General features: G+C 48.7%; 2 protein-coding genes across 2 annotated transcripts; one reads left to right on the top strand and one right to left on the bottom strand.

Annotated features, from left to right (window-relative positions):
* Positions 1–13,392: 13,392 nt before the first annotated feature.
* LOC136523292 (uncharacterized) lies at positions 13,393–14,355 on the bottom strand. Its single transcript, XM_066517020.1, has one exon. It carries the CDS (start codon positions 14,353–14,355, stop codon positions 13,393–13,395), a length of 963 nt encoding a protein of 320 aa, XP_066373117.1.
* Positions 14,356–19,556: 5,201 nt separating this feature from the next.
* On the top strand, positions 19,557–20,579 carry LOC136523291 (ABC transporter G family member 5-like). The gene has a single exon (XM_066517019.1). It carries the CDS (start codon positions 19,557–19,559, stop codon positions 20,577–20,579), a length of 1,023 nt encoding a protein of 340 aa, XP_066373116.1.
* Positions 20,580–22,609: the final 2,030 nt, after the last annotated feature.

Below are 22,609 nucleotides of genomic sequence, written 5' to 3'. Positions count from 1 at the left end.
GCTCGGGCATCACCATGAACTGAAGGCGGTAAGTGTGAGTGGCTAGCACTAACCTAACTATGTCTATCCGAGTATTAACACACAACTACGCACGCAGAGTACTGATTCTATAGGCAATAGGAATAGCCATAAGAGATATATTGTGCCTCTGTGCAAACCCCATGCTCATGAATGAATTTGATGCACTAGAATCAAACAACACATATGCTGGGTGGGAATCAAAGGTAAACATACTAGCCATCACCGGTTCATTCTGCAAGATTTCCTTAGCCTTAGTGAAGTTAACTTGCCTAGAGAGGCATACGGGCACCTTCTTCTTGATAATCGTCCGCTTGATCAGACGGGAGTTAGCTGAGGGCTAAGCAGACTATGCAGGCTGGTTCTGTGGACACTCCCGAGCATAGTGGTCCTTCTTGCCACACTTGAAACATGCACCAGGCTTGTTCCCCTATCCCTGACGAGGTGGAACCTACTGTCCCTAAGACTGCTGTTGCACCTGCTGAGTAGGTGCACGGTACTAAATGGGAGGCATCGGTTGGGTCTGCTCACGCTGACGGAACGACTGCCCACCTAAAGACTGATAGGGCACCTACCTGACAACCTATACCTTCTAAGCCTATGAGTGACTAGAAGACCCAGTGATCACCCGCTTGCGCTTCCACTCAGCCTGAGAGTCACGCTGAAGTCCCTCCATGGCAATGGCAGCATTCATCATTGCACCAAAAGTCTGGTAGTTCCCTATGTACAACTCCTTCTATAGACTACAAGAGAGGCCACAATAGAAACGGTCCCTCTTCTTCTCATCAGTGTCGACATGGATCCCAGCATATTGTGCCAGATGGTTGAACTTGTTTACATAGTCCATCACAGACATGCTCCCTTGCTTCAGGTCTAGAAACTCTGTCAACTTCTAGTTCAACACACCAGTAGGAATGTAGTACTCTCTAAAAGCAGCGGTAAACTCCTGCCAAGTCACATGGTGATCCACCGGCTACATGGCATTGAACATGTCCCACCATGCACTGGCAGAACCCAACAGCTACTGCGCTGCAAAGCACACCTTCTGCTCCTCAGTTACAGTAAGTAGCAGAAACTTCTGCTCCATAATACGAAGCTAATGCTCTGCATCCAGAGGCTCAGCAGTTGGCGTGAACATGGGTGGGTGCATCTTCAAGAAATCTTGGTAAGAACAGGGCCCCTCGGGACCACGGGCTCCACCCCTGATCCCGCCATTGCCTCTGTGGCCCCCATGGGCGAAGCCACCAATCGCCTGGGCTAGTATCTCCAAGGCACGGGCTGACTCGCGCCAAGCAGCCAGCATCTCTGCCATCATCTCCGCATGGGTCATCAAAGGCGGCAGTGGCAGAGGAGGAGGAGCCAGAAGTGGGGCCTCATGGCTCTCCCCATTGTTGTTGCCAATGCCCTCACTGCGACCATTATCACCCGGGTCTGCCCCAGCTCTGGTACTCCCGCAACCAGACCTCAGGTTCATCTATAAACAGATAAGAACCAACCATTAGGGACAACCCTCCAGATTAGGAACAAGAGATTGGAGAAATGATAAGACTTTTATTAAAGCATTCTTCTAGGTTATTCTATCAATTCACTAATTCCAATTATACATGTAAGGAAAAGTTTAGTTTAAGCAAGATTCTGTTTTCATGATGCATGCATCGGCCTATCCATTCACTCAAGCCAGAATATAGCGGCATTCGTAAAAAAAATTGGCACATCGCACACTCACTTTCCGTATGCTAAACGATTCTTACGCAGTGTAAGTTTGTGTACTTGTAGAAACTTGATTAGATAAATCCAGTGCCGCTATCCTAGATAGACTATATTACTAGGGCTTATACTTATTTATATAATTTTATCGCATCCTACTTTTTGCAAAACTTTTGTTGGTCAAATTTTAGGTTTTGGAAAAGAGTTATGAAACTCGTAAACTCATTATTGGCTCCAATACCACCTGTGGCAGAACCGCCCGAAATAGCACCCTTACAGAGGCGCTCGTCTTCCACCAGACACTAAGCGCCCCGAAAGCGAGCAACATCAGACGGATTCCGTCGAGCACACCCCAAGGGAGAACTCGAATAATCCACATTTTTCCTCTAGGATCCAATAATGAGAACGAGTTTATAATACTTAGTCCATTTCATACAACTAGAGTTCTTAGAAATACATTATTACAATACTAAGTTCAGAGTGCGGAACTTAAATAGCAGAATTAAAATAAACATCTAGCGATAAGATATAAGGATCCATCTGTGCCCACCAGAAGAATCCTCCACTCAAAAGCCATCCTTAAGCTGCACCTACAACAGGGGTAAATAAACCCTGAGTACACAATGTACTCGCAAGACTTACTCGACTAGTGGGAATAATTTTCCGACTCCAAAGGAATATGATAAGCTTTATGGTTTGCTGGGTTTCCTTTTTGCAGAAAGCAATACTAGTAGTGAATCCTTATGTATGTTTCTTATTAGCAGTCATGATTAGTTCATTATCTAATCATTCTAGGTAAGCACATATTCTATTTTCAAGCAAGAGTCGAGCAAACAGATCCATTTCACCATCTTTTATCTTCAAGTTCTTACTATGGTGCTAGACTATAGACAAGTCGTACCAGATTACCCGACGATTCGTGAATCAATGTGCCCAGCTAGGTACCCCGAAACACACACCCCGCTTGTACCCCAGGCACAAGCAGGACCAACCCACCACTCTCCTATCAAGGGGTCTAGGTCCCCGTCCACACTTGGACTCCAAGCCCCCACACCTGAGTCTCAGACTCAGAGTGGTGCTTGGACCTCCACCATCCTCGCCTCCAATCAGTCGGTCCGGAAAGAGCCAAAACCCATGAAAAGAGAGCAACGAGCCTTCCCTGCTCCCATAAACAAGTATGTGCTCAGGATAATAAATTTGTGATTTGACTAGAACCCAATGCAACGGTCGGTCCTTAACTGACACGGACATTGAAAACAGTGTAACCAAGCTATGCCCCATTGGCCACGGGATACAACCTCTTACACCCACCAATACCCATACCATATCCTGTCTGGTCTCCATTTTCCTTTCACCATTTTATCATGAGAGTGATAATAATAATCACCTATTGTGAGTAACGGAAGGTTACTCACGCTACCAAAAATCCTAAGCATAGCAGCTACTCGCACCTATACTAGTAGGCAGTGTTTTCCTAAACGCTAAATGGTAAACAGTCGGTCACCTACCGTTTAGCCATTATTCGGGCAAAACGTCCCATTAAATGGGCTAAACCGCCAATTAAACGGGGTAAACAGGTGATTAAACGAAAACGGCGCACCACCGTGTATCGTTTACACGGTGTTTAAATAGGCTAAATGGCCGTTTAGGTGAACAGTGCTAGTAGGACTCATAGGATAGATATATTTATGCAGGTGGTTTCCATAAAATGCCTGTAATGTAAATGCACATCACAGATATATATATTCAATGCTTATTCAAAATAAGGGTTATGCACCGGGGCTTGCCTTAGATAGGCGGGGTGTTGGCAAACTCAATTGCTGGTGGCTCTGGGGCTCCCTCCTATACAAGAATCTCCTCCTTGTACTCTTCAATCACCTCCTCGTACTCCTGCTCGCCCGTGGTCACGAACTCCACCAATTCATTCTCTACATGCAAGCAATGATGGTGCAACACTTAGTATTACGACAACAGCAACTCTTAATTAACAATACATCTACCAAGCTACTAAGCTAACTCTAATGACTAAGATGCTAAACTACCCGTCCTTTCCACTAAACAGGTATGAAACATTCAAGTATTATCGTAGTAGCCAAAATGCATTTCTTACTTTATTTATGATTTAATATTTATAATAAACAAGGAACACTTGGCTAACCTATATCTCAACCTATTCTAGTACTGCAAAAAATTACAGCAAGCACACAATAATACAATGAAACTACTGCAAAAATTTTATGGTCAAAGCTATTACCGATTTGGAACAAAATTCCCTACAATAAAGCATCTAAATAAAACTAAGCATGTTAAATGATTTAATAGCCCTAAACAACCACACAGACATATATGAACTAATCACATCATCCGATAGATCTCTATTTTAGGAACTCAACAAAATTTATTTCACAATTTTTGGGCACCTACAAGATTTTATATTAATTAACAAAGATTAGCTCAAAACTTATTTAGAAAAGCATTTACTAATTCGGTAAGAAAAAAGGAAAATGCAAACAGCCGAGCTCGGCCCACGGCCAGCAGCCGGCCTAGCAAAATGGCCCACGCGGGGAGGCCGCGCACACGTTGGTACTCTTGCACAAACACCCTTGAGCTACCGGCAAATCAATCCGCACTCCACATGACTATTTCTAGAGAAAGAAACTTCACAACAGGGCCCTCTCACTCTTCCCTCTTTGCATTGGCCAGGTCCCCCCGGTCACCTCCGCTAGCACCGGCATGGTGGCGGTGGCATTGGCGCTCCCGCCGGCCCCCCAGGACCTCCCTTGCCCAAAATAAGAGGCCGAAGCTCACCTAGGGTAGACGCGAGTTGCCGGGCGGAGGTAGAATGGGCAAGCACGCGTCCAGGTGCTCCCTCCACGACGGCGGACACCCTGCGGCGGCGGCAGCCACGTTCTGGTGAGCCTAGGCATAATAGAGGTGATAGAAACAATGGGTGAGCATCAACAACTCACCCCGTAGCTACCCCGTGGTGGTGGCTTGGCCAGGGACGGGTCAGGCGTGTCTGGCCACGTGCGCACGGCAAGCCCGATGACAGACTGCGATGGTGTGGCAACATCAGCGGCATTGGAAAGGCAGTGGTGGTGCAAGTGGGGTGCGCAGGGTGACATGGAGGTGGAGACGAAGCTAATGGTGCAGCTGGCTAGCTCAATCAGCACTAGGGTCGGGTTTGCCATCCGCCTCAGATGGAGGCGGCCTTAACGGCTCGGCGGCGAGGGAAACGGCCAATTAGAGTTCGGCCGGGCTCAATTGAAGACCAAAGAGGACTGGGCAGTAGCAGGACTCTCGTACTAGCACGTGGCGTGAGTAATTGCGTTGAAAACGTCCAGGCGCTGCAGATTTGGCTTTGGCATGGCTCGATCCCGCTTGCCCGTCCTTGGCGGCAGCAATGGCGTGCGCGAGAGATGAAGAGAGGGGACAGCTCGATACGTCGCGTACCCATTCAACAGAAAAGAACAAGGCGAGAGGGTGGACAACTACACATGCGGCATAGGGCGAGCCCAGCAGCAGCTTGGCACGTTGTGCCGTGCACAGGAGCTCTACGTCACCTCGACAGGGCACGGTCGTCCACTAGCAGGGACAGGCGCGCGTGCGAAAGGCAGCGGCCTCGATCCCGTACCGACGCAGCACCACCGGAGCAGAGGGAGGGGGCAGGCGCTGATCGTGGCAACCATGTGCATGGCGGTGTGCACACAGCGCCGTGAGCAGCGACAGTGGCTAGTGGAGCAGGGCAGAGCAGCTACGGAGGCGGCAACAACAGCAGGCAGCAGTGGCTAGGACTACAGCGACCAAGGCTGGTCGGGCAGCAGTCGCGTAGGCAGCTATGGCGAAGAAGCGTCCTAGGCTGGCCGGCAGCCAGCCGGCGGTGATCGGCTGGCCAGTCGTAGCAGCTGGAAGCAGCCGGCCACGGCCAGGCCAAGCAGCCCGAGCTATTGGTGGGCACGAAATTTAAAGCAACCAATACAACTATGCCACCATGATCTAAACGCAACCAACTAAATTATGCTAAGGACATGTTGAGCTACCAAGATAAACCAAAACATGACCTTATAGCTTGACTAGATTTTCCAAAATTAAATGTCAACATAGCACAACCATTACATTACCAGACTTAGAGAAACTCTAGAGTTTAAAGCCAAATTTAAATTCAATTTCAATTTTCCAAGCTATTAGCAATACTAGCTAGCAATATTAGTTTGCTAAAACAAGAGTTGCATTGCTTCCTATAAAGTTTGCACTTCAAACCTTATTTGGTGTCACATATATGTTTCATAGTATTTTTACTCAATAAAAATTGGTTTACAACCCTACTTGATAATTACATGAATCATGGAATAACTTTCCGATTAACATTCTATTGATCCTTCTACGTTATGACACTTCATCTACTCATTTCTCCACATGCATTAACACACAAATACGATGCTCATGGCATGTTTTAGTATATGATTTACGGTGTAACACCGAGGGTGTTACAAAAACTCTCAACCCTCCTTGGTCTTTTGGCGTACATACTACCTCCCATTTAGTTAATCTATATTTCTTCTTGTGGTCATCACTCTACCAGAAAAACCGAGACATGAAGTGATCTAGTTTTTTCATAACCCCTCAAGGTACCTCAAAAAAGGAAAACATGAACATGAGGAGGCTACTCAAAATAGAATTAATCAAAACAAGCCCCCTCCTACCGACATCTTACTTCTCCAACAGTGCAGTCTTTTTTGAAATCGTTGTTCAACATATTTCCAATCCTTATTCATTAGTTTTCTATGATGCATAGGAATTCCAAGATATCTAAAAGGAAAGGCCCTCATATCACACCCAAAATGTGTGCATACTCATTTTGTCTGGCTTTGGCTACTCCGTAACAAAACATTTTGCTTTTATGGAAATTGATCTTGAGTCCTGACAGCTGCTCAAAAGCACAAAGTAGAAGCTTCATGTTTTTGGCCTTCTCTATATCATTATCCATAAAGATGATAGTATCATCTGCATACTAAAGGACTGAAAGTCCCACATCCACCAAATACGGAACAACGCCTTGGATTTGTCCAGCCTCTTTAGCTCATGAAATGAGGACAGCTAGCATGTCAACTACTATATTAAACAAGATTGGAGATAACAGATCCCCTGCTGCACTCCTTTTCTAGTTTGAAAAAATGTCCTATATTATTATTGACCTTTACTGCAACACTCCCTCTAGATATGACTTTTGAGATCCATTCACACTAAGTCAGTGAGAATCCTTTCATTCTGAGAACCTGTTGCACAAAGGGCCACTTTAAATTGTCGTAAGCTTTCTCGAAATCTAGTTTTAAGATCACTCCATCAAGTCTTTTCCTATGCAACTCATGAAGTGTTTCATGCAAGATCATAACTCCTTCCATGATATAACAGCCCGGAATAAAGGCTGTCTTGGACGGTCCTATTAGCTTATCTGCCACTTTCAAAATTCTGGTGTTTAGCACCTTCATAAAAATTTTAAAACTCACATTTAATAAATATATAGGTCTGTATTATTGTATCCGGGCCGCTTCGGCGATCTTTGGTAACAAAGTGATTACCCCAAAATTAAGGCTGTGAATAGGCAGCCTCCTCGCATGGAACTCATGAAAAAGGTTCATTAAATCCGGCTTCACTATTTCCCAAAAGAAGTGATAAAATTCAACGGAAAACCATCCGGACCAGGAGCCTTGTTATGTTCCATATCAAAAACTACCGTTTTAATCTCCTCCTCAATGAATGGAGCCGTCAAAACCTCATTCTCCTCCTCCGACACTTGAGGTATGTCATCCCTCAAAGTCTCATCTATTGAGAAAGAATTCTGTGTATGCGGTCCAAACAGTCCTTTATAGTATTAAGTATATAATTTTTCAAGTTCTCATCCCCAACAATAGTTCATTCTTCTTGTTCTAGCTGTATAATTTTTTTTCCTGTGTCTGCTGTTGGGAAAGCGGGGGTTTCCAATAGGGAAGGCGCGATAGCCTCCGCCTCCTCCCGTAGGCATTAGGTGAAGGCAAGTGGGGAAGTGAGACTGTGGGATCGGAAATAGTTATGGCTTCATTAATGTAGTCACCAACCAACTTCATTACATAAGGCACATCGTTTTTATAGGGCGTCGTTTGCCAATCTCGTGCATTATAGTCTTGCCCACTGACAGCTAAGGCATATTCCCAAGATATTCCAACACTAGTTCAAGCCCTTAGGGTCATCCCTGACTTTGTCTACCTGCACCATTTTGCTCCTTGGGCCTCAACTTTAGGCCTACCAGGGGCCCATATCCTGTTCTGGGCCGCAGCGTCCGGTGAAGGCCTCTCCCTCCATCATTCAAGCGACAGTACCTCCGCCTATGGCACGGGCGCCTCCGCCCTTTGCTCCTAGGCCTCCACCCATGGTCTCCTCTAGCCTTTTGGCAAGTTCCTGCATTGGCCTCCGCCCTAGCCATAGTCGCAGCCAGAAGCCTTCTTGCGCTCGGCGAAGGCTCTCTGGGTCGCTTCCCAAGGCCTCCGGGGGGACCTTAGCCTGCTTCTCCCAGGTCTCCACGTCGTCTTGAGCCCTGTCCAAAGGCTCTCGCCTAGTGTTCCTGCAAAACATCAACAGATGACCCGATGTTGTTAATCGATGTTAACCTTAGCCTCCGCGATTCTGACTATTGGTGTCCCAACATCTGCCATTTGCCACCAGATGGAAATACTTAGTATTATCATCCCCTTGCAATAACTTTGTTGCTTTTGATCGTTGGAGCTAGTAAATCTCCTCCTCTCTCAGCAGCTTAGTTAATTGCCCTTTTAGATGATATCTAAGCTCCAACTCTTGAGGTGACAACAAAGATGTCTCTGCCTTTTTGTCCAAGACATCTATCATATCAAGCAAATTAGTTTTTTTGTTTTATTTTGTGATACTAAATTCCTAGCCCAACCTCTAAGAAAACGTCGCAATCTTCTAATTTTGTTTTGCCAATATTCTAAGGGTGACCGACCTCTATTTTTAGATTCCCAAACCTCTTTAACCAGTTCAAAAAAAATCCCTTGTTAGCCACCCTAGCTCAAATTTAAAATTTCTAGAGTTACCTCGGTGAGATGGATTCCCAGCATCTAGTAACAGAGGTGTGTGATCTGAGATCTCTCGGGTAAGTGCCTAGACAGAAGCTAGCAGAAACTTTTGCTCCCAATCTGTTGTTATCAAAATTAGGTCCAACTTTTCGTATGTTGGAACCTCTGCATAATTAGCCCACGTGTATTTCCTCCGCGTCAATTCCAATTCTCTTAAATTCAGAGATTCAATAATAGCATTAAACAAAAGTGGCCACCTATCATTATATCTTGAATTATTTTTTTCTGATGGGTTTCTGATGATATTAAAATCTCCCCCTACTAAGAAAGGTAGATTCGCACAATTAGAACATAGTGCCAAAGGTTGGTTATTTGGGTACAAATTTAGGAACTTGTTTTAGATTACTATTACTAAAGGCAGTGTCATGCGAGCAATTTAGAAGGAAATTTGATCCAGTGGCCATTGTTTTTTGAAATTTATAAACTCAATGGGCAGACTTTTTATTTTTGGAAATTTTAGGATTTCTCTATTTTGTACAGGGTCTCATGAGAATTAAAGCACAAGGCTCCTAAATGAACCTCTAATTGACAATAATAAGATACTTATACGGATTTGCTATCTCACTACCGGTTATTTTGTTGGCCTCCAGCAACCAGATTTCTGAGCGTCCGATGATCCGATCCGACGCTTGCATGCGTGCGGCGCGGTTCGACCACCACGCAAAGCGCGCGCGGGGGCAGCCGCTCCACTCCTGCTGATATTTTCTTTCCAAAAAAGTTTTACAACTTTTAAAAAAAAATATATTGAAAGGAATAAAAAAGACCATCTCCAAGAGTTTCTAATAATCCACTCCTAAAATAAAAGATAATTTTACATCAGGAATCATATACTATTTCTAAATTACCCTAACCACTTTTATATATTCTTTCTCTCTTGTACATTTGCATCAGAAACCCTTCCCTACTCTTTATTCTTTCTATATCCTTACACCTTTAGATTGACCGACAAACACGCGTGGGGAGAGAAGATACACGTGACTCGGAAGCGTGTAACTTTACGCAGAACAAGATGACTTTTTCTAAGTTCTAAAAGATTAGGAGGATGGATTAGAAGTTGTTACAGAGAGGTTTTTCTTATCTTACTAAAAACTAAAGATTAGAAAAGGATTTAGGAAACCGTTGGAGATGCTAGGACTTGTAGCTAGTACGCGTAGTACTCGTCAACCGCCACGGAAAAGCGCGATATCGATATCGACCGAGTGATCACAGGGCAGGGCAGGGCAGGACTAGCTAGGCCGTCTTAACAAACCTGAGCACCCATCATTACGAAACTAATCTACCGATCGGTCGGTGAACTATAGCCGGCTGGCCGGCTGACTCCCCCGTGATGCCGTCATACGACGTGATCATACATGTGTGCTCCCTTGTTCTGCCGCTCGAAGACGAGATCTGCTCTCTGTTCTTCCATTTGCATTTGTGCATAATTTGTGAACAATTTGATGACCTTTGTGAATAATTTGATATATATTTCTCTGATGTCTAGAATCCATAGAAATAATTTATATTTTTTTTGAAAACTTGGCATATATTTGTGTTATTTCCAACTTACATCACTCTATACAATAAATTACACTGAAGAAATCAATGTAAATATAGTAATAAGGTGGTGTAAATATAGCTATAAGACAATATAAGTGCATGAGAAAAATCTAGTTGTTAGAAGGGGCTAAAACAACCGGTTATTCACCCTGTTCGCTTGTTGGTTTTAGCCAGCCCAAACCAGCCAACAACAGTGTTTTTCTCTCACAATAAACCAGCACCAGCCAGCCCAAACCAGCCCAAAAACCAACCAGCGAACAGACCGATTGGCTAGACAGATTCTACTTATATGGTTCATGATCTATATTGCCATTTCAACAATCTTCATGCTTGTACAAGTGTAACCACAATATACATTTCTTCTTTGTTGTGATATAATATATAGAGAATTTTTACAGTTTATATAGAGGCAGTATTGAATTTGCACCAATTAAAAGAATATATATATAGTCCTCAACTTTTTTTTCTCGAATACGTACGACTATGCATATATTGTATTAGACGAAAGAGAGAGTATATGTTACAAGAAGCCGTTCCCGGCTGAATGAAATACTTGCAGCGGCTACATTTTGTCAGCTAACATTCAGAGAAGCCTAGAGTCGCCTAACTGGTACTAGCCTCGCGCCAAAGCTGCTAGTCCTCCGGCGCCGGCCTCAATCCAGCGATCGGCTTCGGCATTGATGAGCTGCAGAATTTCGATGACAGTCGCCGAAGCTTCGTGAAAGCAACGCGCATTGCGCTCCTTCCAAATTTGCCACGAAACCAGCCCAAAGAGAGAGTCGAGACCTGATCTGCGTTCTCCATTGAACAAGGAGCGGAGCCTCCGCGCAACAGCGCAACGCAGTTGGTGAAGCTTGTGGTAGTTGCCGCCCCAGCGCTTGCAAGACGAAGAACCAAACTTCCCTGGAAAAAGGACAGGCCGCGATGATGTGATCAATGGTTTCTTCTCCTTGGTCGCATAGGTAGCAGCGGTCCCTTGCCTCCATGCCATGTCTCCTTCTTCTGTCCCTGGTCCAGTGGCGGCATTTGAGGGCGAGCCACAAGAAGATCTTGATTCTCAATGGTGCCCATGTTTTCCAGACAAGCTTGTGGCCGAGGAAGGGAGTGGAGCGGAGCCTGCATGTAACATGGTGTATGCCAACTTGGCAGTGTATTCGCCGTTAGCGGTCCAGCGCCAGACGGTTCTATCTGGCTGGTTAGAGAGTTGAATGTCTGTCACCGTGTTCCAGAGGTGGAAGTAGTCGATGATGGCCTGAGTGGACATCCCGCCGGTTATGTTGCACGCCAACGTCCTCTTATGCAGCCCTGTTTGTACCGACTGCCTGCTTCGGATTCTTGCCGGTACCAGAGGATAGAGGGAGGGGGCGATGTCACTAGCAGCTTCGCCATTGATCCACCGGTCTTCCCAAAACAGCGCTTGCTGCCGGTTCCCCACCACCGTGAACGTTGAGGCCTTGAAGAATGCTTGCACTTGGGGGCACGTTCGGATTGGGAGCTGGCTCCATGCCCGATCTTCATCAGTTTTTTGGAGCCAAAGCCATCTTGTCTGCAATGCATAGCCTGCAAGTTTCAAGTCACTGACCCCGAGGCCTCCCAATTCAGTCGGTCGGCACAATGATGGCCAAGCGACCATGCATTTCCCTTGCACAGACTGGTCAGATCCTGCCCATAAGAATTTGCGGCAGATGGCATCGATCTCCTTGCGTACCCATGCTGGCAGATTTTCGGCCATCATAGCGTATATAGGGACTGAACGAAGGACGGATTTGATCCAGATCAGTCTTCCACTTCTTGCCATTAGTGATCCGTGGCATGGTGGCATTTTCCTTGCCACTTGCTCCACCAAAGATTGGAAATTGGCTTTTGGGATCGCTCTAGTGCTAGGTGGCAGCCCCAGGTATCTGATCGGGAAAGGTTGCACTTGGCAGCCTAGGATGGAGACGATGTCGTCTAGGGCTTCTTCTCCGCCATATATCGGGGTGATGGAGCACTTGGCGAGATTCGTGTGCAGCCCTGAGGCTGTTCCGAAGACACTGAGAATTTCTTTTACCGCCGTTGCCTCTTGTATTGTCAGACGGATGAACAGTATCACATCATCAGCATAGAGACTGCACTGGAACTTAATTTCTGACGGCTGCATCTTTCTGAGTACTCCGTCGCTTGATGCTTTGAGGAACAGTCGATGCGGCACATCCATTGCAATTATGAAGAGCATGGGCGACAGAGAATCTCCTTGACGCACCCCCCTGAGATGTCCGATTGGCGGTCCCTGAAGTCCATTGAGGATTATCTTGGAGGTTGCTGTGGACAGCAAAGTTTCAATCCAGCGACGCCATTGCTCCCCAAACCCGTGTGCTTGCAGGACTTCGAGTAGGAACGGCCATGACAAAGTGTCGAAGGCCTTGGAAACGTCTAGCTTCAAGAGCAGCATCGGCGTCTTCTTCTTCCTGATTGGTGCTGCAGCCCTCTGGACATACTTGAAATTACCATGAACGGAACGAGTTCGGATGAACGCGTTTTGATTCTTGTCAATCACCTCATTGAGCCTCGGTGCTAAGCGCAGTGCCAGTATCTTGGATATCAGCTTCGCAAAGCTATGGATCATGGTGATCGGCCTGAAGTCGGATGGGCTGTTGGCGCCAACTTTCTTCGGTAGAAGTGCAACCAAAGCGCTGTTAAGCCTTCCCATGTTCAAGTGTTGCCGATGGAGAACACTTCTATGGCTTCCATAACCTCGTTCTGTATGACGGGCCAGGCCGTTTCATAGAATGCGCCCGTGAAACCATCAGGTCCCGGCGCGCGGTCGCTCGGCATGGCTTTGATGGCCGCCCAGACTTCATTACCTTGCATCGGCGCCTCCTGGTCGCTAAGATCCAGCGGTTGAATCCCCAGGGCCTGGAAATTGAGTGTGATTCCTTCAGCGGCAACCGTTCCGAACACGGCGCAAAAATGGTCATGAAGTGCCTTCTCGATCGCTTCATGGTCTGCCATTACATGCCTGCTACAGTAGCGAAGGGATGTAGTTCTTTCTTTTGCGTCCCCTTTCTATTAGGTGGAAATACGCGGTATTTGCGGCCCCATCACTTAGCTGGCGGATGCGAGACCTTTGCCTGGCCATTGTCCGGTCAAGAGAAGACAGCCCTAGACACCGCATCTTCATGCGCTTGCGCAGCCCGAGCTCCTCGTCGGAGAGCTGACGTCGTTCCTGAGCAATATCCATTCGCAGCACCAACTCTCGTGCCATCAGTAGCTGTGCTTTGATGTCCCCAATTCTTGTTGCAGACCATCTCTGAAGATCTCGAACCAGGTTCCTGAGCATGGTGTCGAGGCGCGTCAGGGGGTCGTTGATCAAGTTTGGCCGCCGCCATGCCTGCGCGATGAAATCGTCGTAGTCGTCGAACTTCGGACAAAAGGACTCAAAGTGGAACCGGGCTTTGGTCATATGGCCCATGTTGGTCTGGAGCAATAGAGGGCAGTGATCGGAGGCGTCGCACCCCAGACCGTGAAGGTGTGCGTTGAGGAATTTTTCATCCCAGTCGACGGAGATCAACACTCGGTCGAGGCGGACCAGCGTCGGTCTTTCGCGCTCGTTGCTCCAGGTGAAGCACCAGCCGTGCAGGAGCATGTCCTGTAGCTCCAGCGTGGCCACCGTTCGCCGGAACCGGCGTAGATTTGCGCGGTCTATGCGTTCATTGCTCTTATCGGCTTCATTTAGGATGAGATTGAAGTCGCCGGTTATCGCCCAAGGCCCTGCACACGCGTCTCTGATCGCCTCTAGCTCTTCGAGGAAGACGGCCTTGTCACCGTCGTCTTGCGGTCCATAGACCGATGTTAGCCACCATTTGCTCTGCCCGTCAAGCACGTCAGAAAATGAGACGTCCGCCTGACGACCTGCAATGAGGATGCCGCCGCGGGTGCTTGACGCTGGCAGGTAGGCGTACTCCGTGAAGGCTCTTCCCAGCATTGAAAGTATCAGCGAGAGGGAAATTACATCCAGTTTTGTTTCTTGCAGACAGACTATAGAAGTCTAATGCCATCTACGAGTGTACGAACGTCGTCACGCCGTGCCTGCGCATTAAGGCCGCGCACATTCCATGAAAGGATAGTTGTATTATCCATGGGAACGGTTCTCCTTGTGGCTGTCAATCTTGGATCAGGCCACCACGGCCGTGGGCCGCAGTTGAGGCGGCCAAATTCGACGGCACGATCAGTTCAGCGCCTTCCTCTGGGCTTGCCGCTTCCTCCACCGTGTTGGGAGGCGGCAGGACTCCCGCGGCGCAGCGCCTTCCTCTGTGTTTGGAGAAGTGGTGTCGGTCGGGGTTGCCGTCATGGCCGCTGTCCCCGTTGTCGGACTCCGGCGGAGACGGGTTGGCCGGGTCGAAGTCCGTCACGTGGCGGAGGTGGACGAGGACCCTATACCCCATCACGTCTTTCCGCCTGAGATACTGTGGGAGGTTGCCGAAGATTGGCACTTGCGTGCCAAACGTGAACGACTTCATTCTCGGTGATGTGGAGCCATACAACCTTGGGAATAGCTCGAGGGTCGCATGTCCAGGCTGAAAGCTTGTACGCAGATAGGTCGGCCTTGGACGCAGACTGCAGGTCGACGGTGTGAAGCCAGCAGCTTGGCGCCAGGATTTTTGCAGCCGTGTCCTCGGCCCATGCGTGCGGCGGAATACCCTCGAGCTCGATCGCCACCTTGAACTTCATGGACGACGCATCCGCGTGTGCCAGACGAGTCCATGGCCGCAGGGTCAGGAATGTGCCGGCGATTGGCACAGGCGTCGCCCCCAGAATTCGGTCCCTGACCTCGCTTGAATGGCATTCAATGAGGAAGCGCTTTGGGTAGAACGGCTTCACGGTGAAGGATCCCTCAGCTACGCCGCAAATGGTACGCAGTGTGCGTGAAGCGTCCGCGACGGAGGCCTCGCGTGTCGCGTCAGCCAGGAGTGCCGTGATGGCGAGACGCAGGCCGGCTTCGGCTTCGTCGATCGCTGCGCCGCGTTGGATGATGCAGGCGCTTTCCCACTGCCGCTCCTCCGGGTGGCCGGGCAGCAGCGGGTCCCGCTGCTCCGGCAGTGGGCTCCCGGGTGTGCCTTGTGGAGGGCTGATGGGCGGGGTGGAGCCGCTAGCTTGGGAGCCGGCCGGCGTGCCTGGGCTATCCGGGCCTCGCCGAGCACGGACGAAACGGTCCGCAGCGCCATTGTCACTGCCACCATTGGCCGGGGAGCGCGGCCGCTTGCAGTCCCGGGCCATGTGCCAGGTGCCGTGGCAGTTCTAGCACCTCAGCGGCCGGCGGCACGTGGCTATCCGATGTGAATAGGATAGACAGTTGGGGCACCTGTCCCGCATGGCGTCGGGGATCTTCCGGCGGCGAAGATGTTGCGGGCAATTCTCATTCCGGTGGTCGGTGACGCGTCCCTGGTTGTCCGCCTGCCTGGGGAGGATTTCCCTCCCGCCGTCAGCATCAGGCGGAGAGATTCGGCGGCGGCCCCGGGGAGGGATACGCGGGCCGAGGCGGAGGTGTGCAGCCACGCGCTCGCTGGCCGAGGCGTAGGTGCGCCGGCACCCGCTCCCGGTCCTGTCGCGGCGGCCGAGACGCTGCGGTGCAGGAACTCGGATGTGCGCCAGAGCCTGCTCTTCGAGGTACTTCGGGCGCCGAGGCTTCCGTCGGCGCTTCCCCCTCTTGCGCGGGCGGCGAGATTTCCCCGCCTCCGTGACCTCCGTCGGCTGCTCATCGACGACACAGGTGTGCGGCTGGGGATTAGACCCTGCCTCCATGCCTGCCTGTGTCGGAGAGCCCCGGGGTACGGCGTCGGTGTAGGACCCCTATGGCGGCGGTGCAGACTCGGCCTCGTAGTCGTCGTCGGAGAAATCGGAATCCTCGGACCACCGCATGGCCTTGGAGCGCCCCGGTGTCCCGGAGGGGAAGAAGGGGATGGCGTTGTGAGAGAGGGAGGCTGGCCCCTTACCTTTGGAAGCTGAGGAAGGCTCGGTGGCCGGTGGGCTGAGAGGGGGAATTTTTTTTTAATTTTAACACTTTTTCGAACTTAATTTTAAATTTAATACTCTTGGTTTTTTTAAAAACTAACACTTTTAGCCGCGCCTATTGTCCTAGCGCGGCCAAATGCCTGTACCGCGTTATGCATGGTGGCGCGGTAGAGGGCTGACGTGGCGGCGACCAGAAACGTTGGCCGCTGACGTAGCAGAGCTCTGCCGCGCCCTGATCGGTGGCGCGGCAGAGCCGGGTATAACATCCGCCGCGGCTAGTCCCGCTACCCGAGCAGCAAAACGGCCTAGGCGTCGCTCCCGCTCCCGACCGTCGCCAAGCACGCCGGCCACCGCGCCATGAACGGCGGCAGCCCGGTCCTCCATTGCCGCCTCCCTCCCTCCTCGTCCTAGTTCAAGGTAATGACGCACATTTTATTTTCGTTTAAATAGTGGATAGGATATTATGAATGGGAGTTAAGGTAAGTAGGAAAATTATGTTTGGGAACTATGGTGAAGATATTAATATGAGTTTGTCAATGTTAAGGTTAATTATTTAGTTAGAAGTATGTTTACCATTAATATTTTTGTTGCTATAATTGTTGTTTATAATATTTTAGTTGCATTGCAAATGATTACATTTTACATTAATTTACGTTGTTTTGATTGGTGTTTAATTTGAACCATTTTATTAGACGGAAGACATGTTTCGGGAGCAGTTATGGCAAAAACGGGGTCGTCCTAGAGAAATGTACCCCGACGAGTCTAGCAAAGATGCCCCCGTCCCTCCTGAACTCCCTGTACCTAACTGTGACTGTGGTCGTCCGACCGACGTATTTCAATCGAGACATCCGGACACAGCGGCTCGTTGCTTCTACACGTGCAGTTGTTTTAATATAAGTTATTATTTCCGTATATTTTTTCTTCTTCATTTGTATTACTAGGTTACTAATATTTTGTTGAATTTTTATTGTGTAGGGCCATAAGAGGTGTTTTTTCTTTCAGTGGATCAACGGTGCAGACAAGTTTGACCCCAGGTACTTCCTTTTCGACGATTGGTGGAGAGGGCGACATCCACGAGAGCACTTTGAGCGGTGGGTTCCACCTCCCCCTAACCCCCCTCCAATGACGGCTAAGGAGAAGCACTTAGCCGCAGTTAGACGACTCGAGGAACCTCCTCTGTGCCATTGCAGAGACCGAGCCATGATAAACCCTGATAATACGTTAGAGTTTGTGTGTCCAAACAAGCATGAAGTAAGTGCAAAGTGTATGTGTTGAAATGTTGAGCTATATGTGTCATGTACTAATGTCACATTATTTAGGTGTATTCAATGGCGAAGTGTCGTTTCAAGGAGTGGTTGTATGGTCCTAAGAACAAATGGCCCGAAGAACCTCCAAAAGCAAAACAAAAGAAGAAAGAAATGTTAATTTACAAAGCACCACCACTCAAGTGCAAATGTGGTGTTAATTCTAACTATGGCCTAGTCCCTTCGGAGCTTGGAATATGCTATTATTGCGGCCATATGGTTGAGTACGAAGAGGTTCGTTATTTTTGTGGTAAACATGAAATCGTATTTTATTTCTTTTGCTAAGACATATATGATATAATATTTCTTTTAAACAGAGCACTAGGAAATGCAGGTGGAAACGTTACGATGGTCAAGCTAAGTTCTTGAATGAACTGAAGAAGAGGCAACTAATTGCAAGGAAGAGGGGATATGGACCTGACTACATCAACCTATTCGTTAAACATCACAAAGAAAAGATGCGTGAGTTTGCTAGACAGCGCGGTATTTGTAACCCGATCGATGTTGAGCTTAACAAATGTAGATTGGAGAGACGGATGACGTTAGAGGAGGAGAGGGCAAGGAAGGAGGCAAGGGAGGAGACAAGAGTACAGATGCAGGTCTTGAATGAGCATGTTGCTGCATTATGTGCCAGTGAGTGCTTGAACGCCTATTTTCGTTGCCCGATTTTAAATGTAATATAATCATGTTGCTAACTGATTGTATTTTTATACATGAAGGGATTGGTTGCAGCGAGGATCATGCCGCAGAGGTGGCTCGTGCAAGGTATGAGGAGAAGAAGTTAGATGAGCATAGATCGCGAGCTAGTCGCACCGTTCAATCCCCGATTGTATTGTCTGATGAGGGGGACGAGGATGAGGACGACACTAGCAGACTTAGTGAGCTAATTGCTCTAGTAGAGGCGGGCTTGAAGACAGTGGAGGATGAGGATGACACTGGCAGACTGAGCGAGCTCATCGCTCTAGCAGAGGCGGGCTTGCAGGCGAAGGATGATGAGGACAACACTAGCAGACTGAGCGCGCTCATCGCTCTAGTAGAGGTGGGCTTACAGGCGAAGGAGGATGACGACGCGTTCTTCACTCAGGCTACAGCGGCCGCAGATGAAGCGAAGGCCGCTTACTACAGGCGATAGGCAGGTCAGAGCAACGCAGGTGAGCCTAGCCACAGCAACAGGGTTGTGGTTGAGGATTGGTACTCGAACGATGAGTTGCTTACTCAGTATGTTTCTGACTGAGGGTTTTTTATTGAGAGAATTATGTATTTGGCACTAAAATAAATCAGTCTTTTATATTTGGCATTAGAAAATTTGAACTTCTTTATCTAGCATCGAGTTAATTTTTCTTTCGTAAATGGCACTGCCGTCCATTTAGACAAGTAGCGGTGTCAAGTGGCTAGCAAAATGACATAAATGTCCTTGATTGTAGCAAAAGTCGATGGTGCTAAATAGGGAAAAAATAAATAGACAGGTTGTCAAATAAGAAAATCATAAATATACTTTGAACTAAAATGTGGATTTTTGATAATTGAAGACTGCGAATATATAATTAATAAATTTTAAATCGGTAATAGTAGGTACAGATATAGGAGTAGCACGCGCTCGTACGTGCCAGTAGTGTCCTAGCTCAGCTCCGCTCCTTCCTTCCACTCCACGGCTGGGGAGCCACACCACACGCTCACTCTCCAGTCTCTAAGCTCACCACCCACCATTGCTAGCTTCTCTAGCTGAGACGCATGCACAAACCGAGCGCAAGTCATGCCACGCCCAGTTTAAAGTAAGGCAGCCGCCGCCTAGCTCATCATCAGCGCCAATTAAGGATCCAGGAAGACAAACCACCGTATTACATACCGTCATCATCCACAGCAGCGAGCAATGCCGAAGAATTCCTACGCCGGCGGCTGTGAGATCCAAGCCAGCGGCATCAACTACCGCATCACCGTCTCCAGCCGACCACACCCTCCTCTCAAGGTCTGGAGCAGGTCAGACGACGACGTCCATGTCCAAGACCACCAGGACCACCACCACCACCATAGCGTCCGCCATGTGCTCAGGGACATCTCCTGCCGCGCGTGCCCCGACGAGCTGCTCGCCATCGTTGGCCCCAGCGGCGCCGGCAAGTCCACCCTGCTCGAGATCCTCGCTGGCTGCCTCTCCCCGTCCCCGCAGCACGACCTCCTCCTCCTCGACGGCGTCGCCGCCCACAGCGCCGACCTCCGCCGCGTCTCCGGCTACGTCACCCAACAGGACGTACTCTTCCCGCTGCTCACCGTGCGCGAGACGCTGCTCTTCAGCGCGCGCCGGTATGCCAACTCGCGGGCGCGCAAGGTCGCGGTGCTGTCCCAGTGCTTCTTCAAGAACGTGGCGCGGACGCGGCAGGTCTTCGCGTGCCGCACCATGTGCATGCTGGTGGCGGGGCTTGCGCTGGGCTCCATCTTCTACGACCTCGGCGAGGACAAGGTGGCGGACCGTGTGGGCCTCTTCGCCTTCCTGCTCACCTTCCTCCTGTCGTCCACCACGGAGGCGCTGCCCATCTTCCTGCAGGAGCACGACATCCTGGCCAAGGAGCCATCGTTGAGGGCGTACCGGGTGTCGTCGTACGCGGTGGCCAACGCGGTGGTGTTCCTGCCCTTCCAGCTGGCGCTGGCCGTCGTGTTCGCGGCGCTCGTGTACTGGCTGGTGGGTCTCCGTCGCACGGCGGCGGCGTTCGGCTACTTCCTGCTGGTGATATGGCTGATCCTGTACACTGACGGATGGAAGGGCATTTTGGTACTTCCGAAAGAAACGTGGCAGGGTCAACACAGTCAACTGACGGATGAATGCACTAAATGGACGGTAGTGCTATTTACAGAAGAAATTTTTAACTTGATGCCAAATAAAAAAGTTCAAAAATTTTAGTGCTAAATAAAAAAGACTGATTTATTCTAGTGCCAAATACATAATTGCCCCTTTTTTATTGCGCCGTCTGTTAGTTCCATGCTTTATTAATGATCAATGTAGCCATGTAGTAGAAATTCTATTGTGTTGTCTTATATTCCATTTGAACTACTAATGTATTATACCCATGTATCATGTACTCGGATTACCCATGATCGATCTTAAGTGATCACATCTGTTTGTATCATGCGTTAAAAATTTCTAAAACGAACGTAATCATTTGTCGCGCCATAGCCCACGGCGCGTCTGTGCTGCACAAAACTACATAACTACAAGCGGAGGTGGGCTTATAGGCGGAGGTGCTGTCCAAAACTACAAGTGTTGTACAAAACAAACATGAAGCAAATAAATGGACGATAAGTTGCCATACAATATTTTCATTGGTTTATGAGTCTACAAGTTTTCGACGACAATATTCGTTCGACATAAGTTCGACGTAATGAACTAAGTCCCACGACATAATGAACCTCGTCGTCCGGTACAAGAAGGGGGTCATCGTACTCCACATCAAGAAGGGGGATCAGCTGGTGCGGTGTGGGAGGGGCCATCCTGTTACAAAATGAAAAATAAAGGGTTAGAGTATTCAAATTAACAATTTTTAGATTAACATTATGTAGCATTGCAAAATTTGAACTACTTGTTATGCAATTCGAACACAATATGAAATCACCTGCTGTCTTCTATGCCGGCTAGCCTTGTGGCCAGATTGTTTGCAAACGGAGCAAAGATTCCTGCCATGGGTCTTGATGAAGTCTCCCCCGCCGTACATGTCTTCGCCGTACCCTCTCATAGCGTCCATGTCCCCCTTCAGTCGCTTCTTCTTCCTCCTACCCTTCCCTACCTTCATTAGATCCGTATGCGGCACGTAGTCATAACCATTATAAGGTGGCCACTGTGTTGGGTCAAGGTATGGCTCGAAGCTCATCTCCCAAATACTAATGGTGTTCGAACGGAGATACAAGGGTGACATATATGGCAGATCCTCATAGTTGTACCCGCGAACCCTGCAGGCCGTGATCATATGAGAGCAAGGGGCATACATGATCTGAGGGACGTTGCAACTGCACTCTACCTTTTCAAGATCAACTCGGTAGTTTCGTCCACCATAATGTTCGCCGCCCAGGCTTGTGCCATCCTTGCCCCGTACACTAAAGATATGGCGGCGGGGTCCATACGGCTCGGCGGTGTGCTGCTTGGCCAATTCCTCGGCCTCCTTCAAATGTTCAGCTTCGGCCTTTCCAAAATGCCCCTGCTCAGCTATATTCCTCTACGCAAGCTCCCACCTCTTCACAAAATATTCGTTGCACTTATGAAAGGAGAACTCAATAATTCCAGACACAGGCAACGATCGAACTCTGGTGAATACACGGTTGGATGACTCCGAGGAGTTAGTGGTCATGATGCCATACCTGAAACCCCCCTCGTCATATGCTAACGCACACTTAGCCTTCTGTTCCATCTGCACCTCTAACCAGGCCTTTCTCGCTGCATTTACCATCTTGTCTAGTTCTCTCTTTGTCTCCTTGAATTGGTGCTCTATACGTACACAACATAGAGCCTTTACCTTGTCACATACCTCCTACTTCTGCTGACGCCGCTAGAAATTAGCGGCAAAGTGTCTCATGCACCATCTATGTAATAGAGGCGGGAACCCATCTATATGCTCAGCTGTAGCATTAAGAAGCCCTACGTGATGGTCGGAGATCAAACATATAGTGCGAGTTGGGCCAAGCACTTGCACACATAGAAGCCACATGAACCATGACCACGATTCATTGTTCTCTCCCTCTGCCAAAGCAAATGCCACGGGTACTATCTGGTCCTCAGGATCAATAGCAGCAGCCATCATCAAGGTGCCCTTGTACTTTCCTGTCAGGAAAGTGCCATCAACAAGTATGACTTGCCGACAAAACTAGAATGCATGTTCCATTTGAGCAAACGACCAGAACACACGATAGAGGACATGCCTCAATGGGTCCCGAAAAAATATC

This window comes from Miscanthus floridulus, chromosome 18, assembly GCF_019320115.1.
Source record: "Miscanthus floridulus cultivar M001 chromosome 18, ASM1932011v1, whole genome shotgun sequence".
Classification (NCBI taxonomy): Eukaryota; Viridiplantae; Streptophyta; class Magnoliopsida; order Poales; family Poaceae; genus Miscanthus; species Miscanthus floridulus.
This window is presented reverse-complemented; position numbering and strand designations above follow the sequence as displayed.